This window comes from Podarcis cretensis, assembly GCF_951804945.1.
Source record: "Podarcis cretensis genome assembly, chromosome: 16".
Taxonomy (NCBI): domain Eukaryota; kingdom Metazoa; phylum Chordata; class Lepidosauria; order Squamata; family Lacertidae; genus Podarcis; species Podarcis cretensis.
Genome location: NC_137186.1, coordinates 1,687,415 through 1,698,552, shown reverse-complemented (window position 1 = coordinate 1,698,552; position 11,138 = coordinate 1,687,415). Strand labels below are relative to the sequence as shown.

The 11,138-nt window shown below is 45.2% G+C and overlaps 1 protein-coding gene across 2 annotated transcripts in view; it reads left to right on the top strand.

Annotated features, from left to right (window-relative positions):
- The first annotated feature begins 248 nt into the window (after nt 1-248).
- LOC307205699 (uncharacterized protein) overlaps nt 249-11,138 on the top strand; it is a 330,448-nt gene continuing 319,558 nt past the window's right edge. The window contains exons 1-5 of one of the 2 annotated variants that reach the window (XR_013834053.1): nt 249-551; nt 677-763; nt 2,331-2,633; nt 4,189-4,337; nt 5,480-5,905. Coding sequence is in view for 1 of the 2 variants with exons in the window: in XM_079958440.1 (XP_079814566.1) it covers nt 485-551; nt 677-763; nt 2,331-2,633; nt 4,189-4,337; nt 5,480-5,674 (801 nt within the window). In the remaining variant the exon portion in view is untranslated. Of the gene's footprint in view, nt 552-676; nt 764-2,330; nt 2,634-4,188; nt 4,338-5,479; nt 6,760-11,138 lie in introns of those variants that run through there. The other variant, XM_079958440.1, reaches the window with a different exon arrangement.

Genomic DNA, 11,138 nt, shown 5'->3' with positions numbered 1-11,138 from the left:
ACCTCCATCAAGCCGCAGGGGCAGATTCATTCCACGTATGGTTTACCCTCGAATCTGCCCTGCAATAAGGCAGATACAAGAATAATTGATAATGCTAGAGATTAAAACAGGACAGAAAGATACACAGCATCACTAAAAGGACTAGAGAGAGAAAGCAGATCTAAAGAACTCATTTTGTTCATTGGATAGCTAGCCTGACTGTAATTTAGGTGTTACTTAACCTTGACTCATACTTTTAAATACTTGTAAAGTGATTTTATGGGAGAGCAAGTATGTCACATGGTTCATTTTTATGGCTTCCCAGTCGTTAGCCTTACATTTATTTGCAACGGCTTGGCGGAAGTTTCTTCGTTGGCACCTGTTCTGTGTTGTAGTTTGCAGATAGCAAAGCAGTGGACTGCAGTTGGGGTAAGCCAACCTCTCTCTCCTCCTCGCCTCTCCAGGAAACACTGAAAGCTCACTTCATTCCCAGAGAGAACCGGCCATGAAAGTCACTCACAGAAGCTTGCTAATCCTTCTTGACTTCCATCTGTTGATCTTCTCTGCCTTTGGTAAATCCTTCAGCGCTGGAAGCAAGGGAGGGAGGGAGGGAGGGAGAAATTCAGTTCGCAAAAGCAATAGGGGACCCGAAACAGAGCCCTGAACAATGTTTCCCACCCTCTTTGTCTCCCTAAAGGAACTTTAAGTCAAGCAGCAGAGAATCCAACCCATCGGGTGAAGAGAGTCCAGGGAGGAAGAGTGGACGTCATTCATCCCAGAAATGGTAAGCTTTGTGAGTCCAGAGATGGGGAAATTGGAGAAGCCAGAGATCGTCTACTGGATATCGGGAGGAGATTGTTGAGGACATGTCAAGGGTGGGGGAAAATTTCAGCTGCAAGAATGAACGACATGTCCTTGCAGCATATAGAGTAGTTAAACGATGGAACTCATTCCCAGAGGTGACTGTGATGGCCACCAACCTTGACCACTCCATACTTGGTGGCAGTAATGCTTCTGAACACCAGTTGCTGGAAATCACAGGAGGGGAGAGGGCTGTTGCGCTTGTCAGTTTCCCACAGTGTGAGGACAGTATGTTGGACTAGACGGGTCACTGGTCTGATCCAGCAGACTCTTCTTATGTCAAGGAGTGACTGTAAATTTCAGGCACTGGTTTGGACATCAGTTTGTGGTTGTGATGGCCTGGGACTCAGGCTCAGATTTGGAATCAGAAGAGTCTCAGTCCACACCAGATCCTTTGCCTCAGGCGGCAGCTGAACCAAGTCTGGGGCCTGATTCTGAAGAGCCCCAGTCTGCACAGGTTCCCCTGCAACAAGCACCAGCTGGGCCAAGTCAGGGGCCTGAGCCTGCCCTGGCTCCAGATGCGGGGATGACTTCGTTGCCTCCAGCTGGGCCATCACTTGCAGCTGCTCCACTACTGGTTGGGTCGGGGGGGGGGGGCTGAGGCAGCCTCTGGGTCTGGTAACCCACCAATGTCTTCTGAGCTTCAGAGACTAAGGTCTGAGAGAATGTGAGACCTGAGTACTTGCAGGAGGAGAGCTCACCTTTGGGTGAGACAGGGAGGTGAGTCACCGGGGGATCAGGACTGGCCGTTACCCGACAAAGATAAAAGGCTGCTGGACTCCGCCCCAGGTTGTGGGAGCAACGTTGCTGTTTGCTAGAACCTGCCTGACACCCTGTGTCTGACCTAGCCCAGTTTCCAGCCTTGGCCCTGTTGGACTGACTCCTCGTGGAATCCTTGGATTTGGGACCAGACCTGGACTGCGTTGCTTGGGTTACCCCCGGGCCCAGCACAGTCGGTTTCCCACAGTGTGAGAACAGTATGCTGGACTAGATGGGCCACTGGCCTGATCCAGCAGACTCTTCTTATGTCAGGGGGGTGGGGGACTATAAATTTCAGGCACTGGTTTGGACATCAGTTTGTGGTGGATCTGATCACACATTCTGAGGCCACATTTCTTCCAGGCCAAAGGCAACATTTGGCAGAGCAACAAATGTGCCTTCTACCTTTCTTGAGTAGGCTACACACACACACACACACACACACACAGAGAAAGAGAGAGAGAGAGAGAGAGAGAGAGATTCATGAACCCCTCTCTATCCTCCATCCAAGCAAGCGTTGTTATCAGTGTTGAAGGATACATCTCAGAAAGGCAAAAAGCACTTGAGTGAGTGGGGGCATGGAGCAGAGGGTGTACATGGGTGCAGACTTGAAAGAGTCTCAAGGGCCACCTAGAGAGAACCAGGGCATCGGGTTCCCCATCACTGCCTTACACAGTTAGTGGCAGCCACTGAAGCACAAACGTCGTGTAACTTTTGTTTGTATTGAACAGAGCCAGTGCCAGCACCTCAGATACTCCCCCAAAACATCTCCAAGACTCCAGAAGGCTGCAATGTGACCCTGCAGTGCATTGCATCCACAGAAGAAAAGTTTGTTATCTCCTGGGGAAAAGGGAATCCCCCAAGGACCTTAGCTGGAGGTTCAGGTGAATACCAGCTTTCCCACAACGGTAGGGATCTCCGTGTCTCCTGGCGAAAAGGTTCTAATGACTCCAGGTTCGCCTGCATGGTCAGCAGTTCTGAAGATCAAAAGGAAACCTCAGTTGACATTCTCAAAATCTGCACAAGTGATAGAGGTGAGAAATGTATTCTTCCCCCTACCCCACATTTCTGAAAGGCGTTGCTTGGGGTGGTGAATACTTGGGGTATCTCTAAAAACCATGGAATCAAGGAGAATGCACGCAGAGCATTTGTGTTTTTTGAAACTAAATGGAAACAGGAATGAAAAACCTCCATAGTTGTTGTGACAAGCACAGAAAAGACCCACCATTTCTCAGTTACACAGGAAACTGCCTTACACGAAGTCAAACCATCTCGTTCACTATTGTCTACACTGATTGGCAGTGGCTCTGCAAGGTTTAAGGCTGAGAGTTGCTGCCAGCCCTTTTCTGGAGATGCCATCAGGGGTTGAGCCTGTGAACTTCATCCACTGAGCTATGGCCCTCACCCCTTCTCCTCCCCATCTCCCTCCCCCATTCACATAAATAAAGACAAATGAATCTGTAAAAAATAAATATTGCAGGAAGATACTCACACTTTATATCTGCCACTGCTCTCTCTCTCTAAAAAAACAAGCTGTTCAAACTAACACCCACACCTTTCTTTTTTCTAGCTACAAAGGAAGTGATTTGAGGTGTGGCCTTCAAGGAAATGGCTCTGGGCAGGCAGTGAATAATAGAAGGGAGCGGGAGTCAGGTCCCGCTTGCCAGCTTCCATTGAAAGTATCTGGTTTGCCAGTGAGAGGCATGTAGTTGGACTGGATAGGCCCCCTGTGGCCTCTTCTTCTGTTCTTCCGGAACCTCCAGGGTCAGATCTACACCCATGGTTTTTAACATTAAGGAAGGGTTTGTTGAAACAAAATATTTAAAAAATCCTTCCAGTACCACCTTTTGTTGTTGTTGTTGTTTAGTCGTTTAGTCATGTCCGACTCTTCGTGACCCCATGGATAAAGAGCACACCAGGCACTTCTGTCTTCCACTGCCTCCCGCAGTTTAGTCAAACTCATGTTAGTAGCTTCGAGAACACTGTCCAACCATCTCGTCCTCTGTCGTCCCCTTCTCCTTGTGCCCTCCATCTTTCCTAACATCAGGGTCTTTTCCGGGGAGTCTTCTCTTCTCATGAGGTGGCCAAAGTATTAGAGCCTCAGCTTCAGGATGTGTCCTTCCAGTAAGCACTCAGGGCTGATTTCCTTCAGAATGGAGAGGTTTGATGTTCTTGCAGTCCATGGGATTCTCAAGAGTCTCCTCCAGCACCAGAATTCAAAAGCATCAATTCTTTGGCAATCAGCCTTTTTTATGGTCCAGCTCTCACTTCCATACATCACTACTGGGAAAACCAGAGCTTTAACTATACGGACCTTAGTAGCACCTTAGAGACCAACTAAGTTTGTTATTGGTATGAGCTTTCATGTGCATGCACACTTCTTCAGATACACAAAAGCTTATCCCCAGCTTATGCACATGAAAGCTTATACCCAGAACAAACTTACTTGGTTTCTAAGGTGCTATTGGACAATTTTCAGTTTTGACAATGTGTTATTGCTGAGTCTTTTTTATCGCTTATTCCAAAATCTTTTTTATGCTACAGTTTTCATTACAGTATATTCCAAGAGACCCTTATTGTACATTGCAGGTGGCCTTGGACAAATTATACGTTGGGAGTTCATGTTAATTCTTCTTCTCCCCGTTGTTGCCTGTTTATTGGTGGTCACAATAATCATAGTGAAGAAAAGAAAATCCAGGAAAAGAGAGAGAGATGGAACCACCTATGTTGATCCCCAGGTGAGATGTGCCACCTCTATTAGGTCTGTCTCCTGTCCTTGCTCAGGGCTGGGGCAACTGCTTGTTTGCCCCTGTTCCTCATCCTCCTGACTCCCAGTTTCCACTTTTCCGCACCTCTCTTCCTCCTCTGGACTGTGTCCTGTCTCCCTCCACCACCAACCTGGGTCCAAACTGTCCTCTCCTGAACTTTCCTTGGAGGCCACTTGGTCAGGCAATCTCCAGCACTCCTCCTCATCTATCCCTACAATCGTATGGATCTGAGCAGCCTACTAGCAATTAAGAAATATATGGAATTTGTCAGGTTTTGTCACTCCAATAGGTAAAAAAGGCAAAAGACCCCTGGACGGTTAAAGTCAAAGACAACTATGGGGTTGTGGGGCTCATCTTGCTTTCAGGCCGAGGGAGCCAGTGTTTGTCCACAGACAGCTTTCCAGGGCATGTGGCCAGCATGACTAATCTGCTTCTGGTGCAACAGAACACCAAGACAGAAACCAGAGCACACAGAAACACCGTTTACCTTCCTGCCACAGCAGTACCTATTTATCTACTTGCACTGGTGTGCTTTCGAACTGCTAGGTTGGCAGGAGCTGGGACAGAGCAATGGGAACTCACCCCATTATGGGGATTCAAACCACTGACCTTCCGACTGGCAAGCCCATGAGGCTCAGTAGTTTAGACCACAGTGCCACCCACGTCTAATAATGTTTGAAGGGTAGGGGGCCCAGATGTTGCCACAACTCCCAGAACAGATGACCCTGCTTCTCTGCATCCCAAGGCAGTTGGAACCAATGATATGTGCAGTGGGAAAGGAGGGGTCCAGGTAAGCACAGTAAATGATTCCAATACAGCAATTACACATTCTGAACTTTCAGCAGTTTATAAGCCAACCTTCAGATGTGGAACAAGGTCACCTATGCAGATGGGTGATCCAGCAGTCAGTAGAAGCAAACTCCCCAAATACTTGAACTAAGCAGTATAGCTAAGCCATCTGCACTTCTCAGATCAAACTGGGCCTGGCCAGGGCTTAATCCGCATCCAGGGTTTAGGTGGCCTCCGGTGCTCAGAAACTCTTTTAGGAGCTGCGCCCCAGAGTCTACTGCATTGTGTTGTTTAGCTTTTTCTCTTTCTCTCTGAACCTGCAGGTTGACTGGAACAGAGAGGGCTGTTCAGTGAGGCCATCCTGTGAATCCCGAGAACGAGGCCTTGTGTGTTGTCCCCTAGACAACAATTTCGGCAGAAATCACGAGGATCGTTGGGACTATGGGATACAGTGTTCGTTTGGGGATGAAGGGGGCCCTGAGTTATGCTGCTGCTTTGGGGTTCGAATGGGACCCTAGCAGAACCTCCAAGTGTCCCTATTTTCAAGCAACAGCCCTGGATTTACAGAAGCCACCCCAGTTTCTGATTTGATCCTGGAATGTGCTGCTTTTCCATAGGATGTCCCTATTTTCATCAATGTTGGAGACTATGGAGTTATGCGACTCCTGAGGCAAGGAGATAAGTAACTGTGCAGCCTCTAGAAGACATCTGAAGACAGCCCTGTATAGGGATGTTTGTTAAAGTTTAATGTTTTATTATGTTTATATATATATATATATTGGGACCCACCCAGAGTTGCTGGGGCAATCCAGTCAGATGGGTGGGGTAGAAATGAATGAATGAATGAATGAATGAATGAATGAGAGAAATGTCCCTGTTTTCATCAGAGAAAATGTTGGAAGGTGTGCCCTAGAATCAGAGCTGATAGTCTTTCAGTAGACCATCAGAAAAGAAACTCCCGGAAAGCCCCCATTGCTACAGAAACATTGGTTTAAAAAGGTCCCAGACCAGGCTGAAGAATGAAGACAGTGACTTTCCTCTGAATCACCCATCCTGTTGCCAATGAAGCAAAACATCACCATGGATATTTGAATGGTTTTGGGCAGGACCATTTAACCAATATTTTCTGCTCCAGGGTGAGTTGTTACACCAACCACTGCTCCCCCATGTTTTGCCACTTGCAGGTGGAATTGCAAAGTAGCAATCGAAATCTAAACATATACCGTTCAACAACTTTTCCTGCTTTTTTGTAAATTCTAACCCCCGAATGAACTAAGAACCAAATAAAACGTTTAGGTAAATGCCTTTTGGCTGGGAATTTCAAAGCTGAGAAGCATCCAACTATAATTTCTGAATGTCACATTTTAGATTGCTGTGTCCCATTATTCCCAAAGATCACAACTTTTCTCTTGTCTTTTTTCCCACGCTCTCGCTTCATGAAGGCAACGAGATATGAACAAAGCCTAACTCTGCTAAAAAGCACAAAGCATCCAGCAAGCCCCTTGCATTATTTCTTCAGCGACCTGTGTAAAGACTAGGATTAATTTTCATGCTTTTGTGGTGTAATCAGATGATGAAAATATTGTCGGGGAAATATTGTGGTTCAAGCATCATTGCACCTAGAGGCTAATCTTCCCTCGGTAGAATTACTGATCTGGCGTAGGACACTTAACTATTGGCTTCGCCTAAACTCAAATCCCCCCAGTCTAATATCCCTAGTGCTGCAAGATTGTCACAAGAGCATCTGGACTAAAATTGTCTATCAAAAACTTCACTCTTGTGGTTTATCATCACAACAGCTACTCACTTTGGGTTTTAGTAAAGCAAACAGTCTCATTTGTCAGCACCTAAATGATATCGAATGTCAGAACAACTTGGCCACAATAAGGAAATTTTGCCCATGGTATGACTTTTTTCCACCTTCCCATTTCGACTCGCTGGCACCCTACCTGCATAACCAAGCAATTCTAAAATATAGACACACTTGAATATATTGAATATATTGTCCTCAGCTGCACTTGAGGGATGATTCCAACAGATTCCACACGAAAAATGCTTATGTCCCTGTGGAGATGGCAGTACTGAATCGGTGGCATATGTCCTTCTGGCTTGCACTCTTTATAAAGACTTGAGGAATGAGGTTATCACCCCTCTTTTATTGTCCATTCTGGGTCGCCTAGACACTGCCCCAGTGTCCTTTCTCTTGGCAGATCAAGATGAGCAGGTGACAACAATGGTTGCAAGGTTTTTAGCTGGGGCAATCAGAATAAGATCCACTATCTGACTATTGATCCAAAACCCTAAAGTATATTTTATATAATTGACTTTTTATTTCTATTTTTTGTATATTGTATTGTTCTTTTATTGCTGTGGCCGATGGCTGACACAAATAAAGATTCATTCATTCAGACACCAAATGTCAGCAAGCCTCCAGACTCACTAAGATTTGCTTTTACTAAGCTCCGTTTTCAAGCTATGCCCTCCGTTGTCCTAGATGGACGATATAACAGGGTACTACTGTACGAAGACAGACTCTGTACATGTGGGCAACCGCAGGTGAAAGACACCTTGTACTATTTTCTATATGGCTCAGTATACATTGGACCCATGAGGCAATTCCCCACCCTACTATCCATGCAAGAAGGATGTCTCTCCTTGGCAGAGAAGGTCCTATGGCTTCTTAGCAATGCAAATGCTTCAGTGACTCACAGAGTTGCCCTTTTTGCTCTGGTGGCCAAAAAGATCACAAAGAAGACCTTGGGTAATATAGCATTGAACTGTAAGGGAGATCTAAATAGAGACTATTATTTGTGGCTTGACACCCCTTTTGCTGGTATTTCTTTTTGATTCAGATTTGTCATGGCCAGTGGCTAGTACAATAAAGTTATTCGGATTGGGCTGGAAATGTCAGCAACACAACCTCAACTGGCAAGTAGCTGAAGGGTGGCACAGCAAATATAAAAACTGCACAAGCTGTTATACACTTACAATCAAGTGGGAGCAAAGGATCAGTTATGTCTGTGTATGTCAATGCTTCCTTCTACTAGTTTATACTGCTTTAATCATGAGGCATGCCAGCTTTCTTATCTTTGCCTTCCTCTTTCTTTCTCAACAGTTAAAGCAACAGCTCCTTTGCATGTTTCGTTCTGTCCCCCTTTCATGGTTCTCTTGCAAACACAAGCTTCACATTCCAACCTTCACTTGCTCAGCCCTTCTCACACAAATTTCAATTTTTAAAAAAAATATTTTATTTTATTCTCCTTCCACAGTATCACTCTCATCTCTCCTGACCTCTAAATTTATACTTTGCTTCCGTCTTTTATTGTGGACTTGATTATCCCCATCATTGTTGCTACATGTTTTCTGTTCAGTGCCTCACATGCTTTTTTCATCATACTGATACCTTGTCACAGTAATCCGTATGATTGCCTTTCCACAACAATCCATGCTCTGGTAACCTTCCAATTAGATTTCCATAGCACCCTCTTTTTGAGGCTACCTTTGAAGACAAACTGGAAGTTGCAGCTATTGTCAAATGTGTCTGCTAGCATTTTATGTTTGGTGAGGTGCAACCATATAACTGTTAGAATTCCTGCTCCATGATTGCAGTTATGGGATTGTTGTCTATCACATGAAGGTGTATGTTTTGACTCCACAGAGTGGGAAGTGATGGAGACAGGATATTTGTTTTACTGTGTTCCGTGAAGAGGAACTATTGTCCTTTGTCCTTTTTCTCTTTGCTGTCTGATGCTAGAGAGAGAGGGAGCCATGTTGCAGTGCTCCGTGTGTGTTTATATGTAAATAAAGTAGATTAGCCAAAATGCTGAGTTGCTGAGGTCTGTTACGCAAACTGTGAAGACTCTGCGGATCCCTAAGTGTGCCGTTGTCTGTTGGCATCAGTCGCTGTGATGTTCGGACAGAAGAAAGCTTTTGAAGCTCCCGAACGATCGACCAGGAGGGAGAGAACATGCCAGTGGGGCATGTGTGTCTGCCAGGGTCCTACTTGAGTGTAGGACGAGCTCCTGACAATAACACCATTCTGCACTGATTACATATACATTAGCGACATCCAGTGCTTTTTTTTTCTTTTAAAAAATGTTTAGGGGGTACTCTCATTTTTCTACTCATATTGAAATACTGCCAAACAATGAGGCCAAACTTTGATTCAAAAAATGTTTAGGGGTATGTGTACCCATCATTCCAAGTACTGATTGTAGCATATAAAGCTGTAATCGTTTTGATATCTATATATCAAGTTTAACTCCCTTTATGGACATGCCAATCAGTTAAGACTGGAAGAAGCCTTTCTTGTTTTCCCAATGTCTGGAGAAGCTCGTTCTGAGGTGAAATAGGATGTGGCCTTCTCTGTGGTGCTGTCTAGGTTGTGGAAATCCCCACCAAATATATTACTGGCATGAACACTGGTTATTTTTTTAGTATTAAATTTCACACAGCTCTTTGCAGAGTTTGGACAATCTTCTGTCTTGAAATAATGAGCCTGTGATTTCAGCACCAACAAGGCTGAACTAGAACAGACAAATGGGCTCAATTTGCGACATGCACCTACAAATACAGATGTCTCATTATCTTGAGAATCTTTTCTTGATGTCAGTCATTGCACTGAAAGGAGGAGGGCTGGGAGCAAATTTTGCTGAGGTGTGATAAGCATATTTTCTTCAGCAACGTCTCATAGAAACAGCAAGAGATTATTATCTACCCTGTAATTTTATGACTGGTGATTATTATCCTCTGTCTTCTTCAGCAAAGCAACAGGACTAAAGGACATTTATAATATCCCCTGCATCACTCCAAGTTGGAGCTAGAGATATCGCCACTCAGTCAGTCTGATCACTGAGACACAGTTTGAAACATAGATAAACTGGGCCGCCACTTATATAAGGATGTGCTACTCATCATCGGAATCAGAGAAGGATAATGTATTGGCAAGTGTATTGGAATGCAAAAGGGGTTGTTTTATGCAAGATAGTGGCGTTTGTAATGTTGGTGCTAGTGTTTTTGCCTCAAGTGGTGTCTAAGGTTCCCAGCATCAAATGTGACGTCAGTGACCCTCTTTCTATTCTTCACAAGCATTACCAATCAGGAGACCTCATTATTGCTGGTATTATGTCTCATATATACAGATTTTCCAACTCTATAAGTTTCAGAGAACGTCCCTCTAATGACCTCTTTGATGGCACCCTGTAAGTTTCCTTCAATGTTTTCCCATGACAAGTTTGTCCTTATTAAGTCCAGTGGATAGGTGGAGTTCAAAGCCAACCCACCTTTCCTTTCTTTAATGAATGGCACACCTTCCCTAACTAAATACCACATCATCTCCATCGAGTTCCCATTTTTATTTTAGTAATTCCAGACAAGGATCCAGTATCACAAGCCTCCTTCTGGAAGAATTTTCTAATTAAAAAGAGCTAGCAAATGTTAGTCCTGCTCCAGCCCTACTCATCTAGGTGTTAGATCAGCGAGTGGCCCTTGGCGGGGTGGGGTGGGGGACTGTTATAAAATATTTCATTTCAGTGCTAATTGGCTTTGGGGGAAGAATAGTAGGTTACCCCAGATTGTTAATTTTTGCAGCTGGACATGGTCACTGATAGCCATTTGCGCAAAATGCCATAAAATAAATGAAGTGGCGACCACCCTTGTGAGCCACCTTAAATTCTACCCATTTGGTAAAAAAGCCTATCCACAGAACTTATTTATGGGATAGCAATGTTTCTAGAGGGACGCAGGTGGCGCTGTGGGTTAAAGCCTCAGCGCCTAGGACTTGCCGATCGAAAGGTCGGCGGTTCGAATCCCTGCGGCGGGGTGCGCTCCCGCTGCTCGGTCCCAGCGCCTGCCAACCTAGCAGTTCGAAAGCACCTCCGGGTGCAAGTAGATAAATAGGGACCGCTTACCAGCGGGAAGGTAAACGGCGTTTCCGTGTGCGGCTCTGGCTCGCCAGAGCAGCGATGTCACGCTGGCCACGTG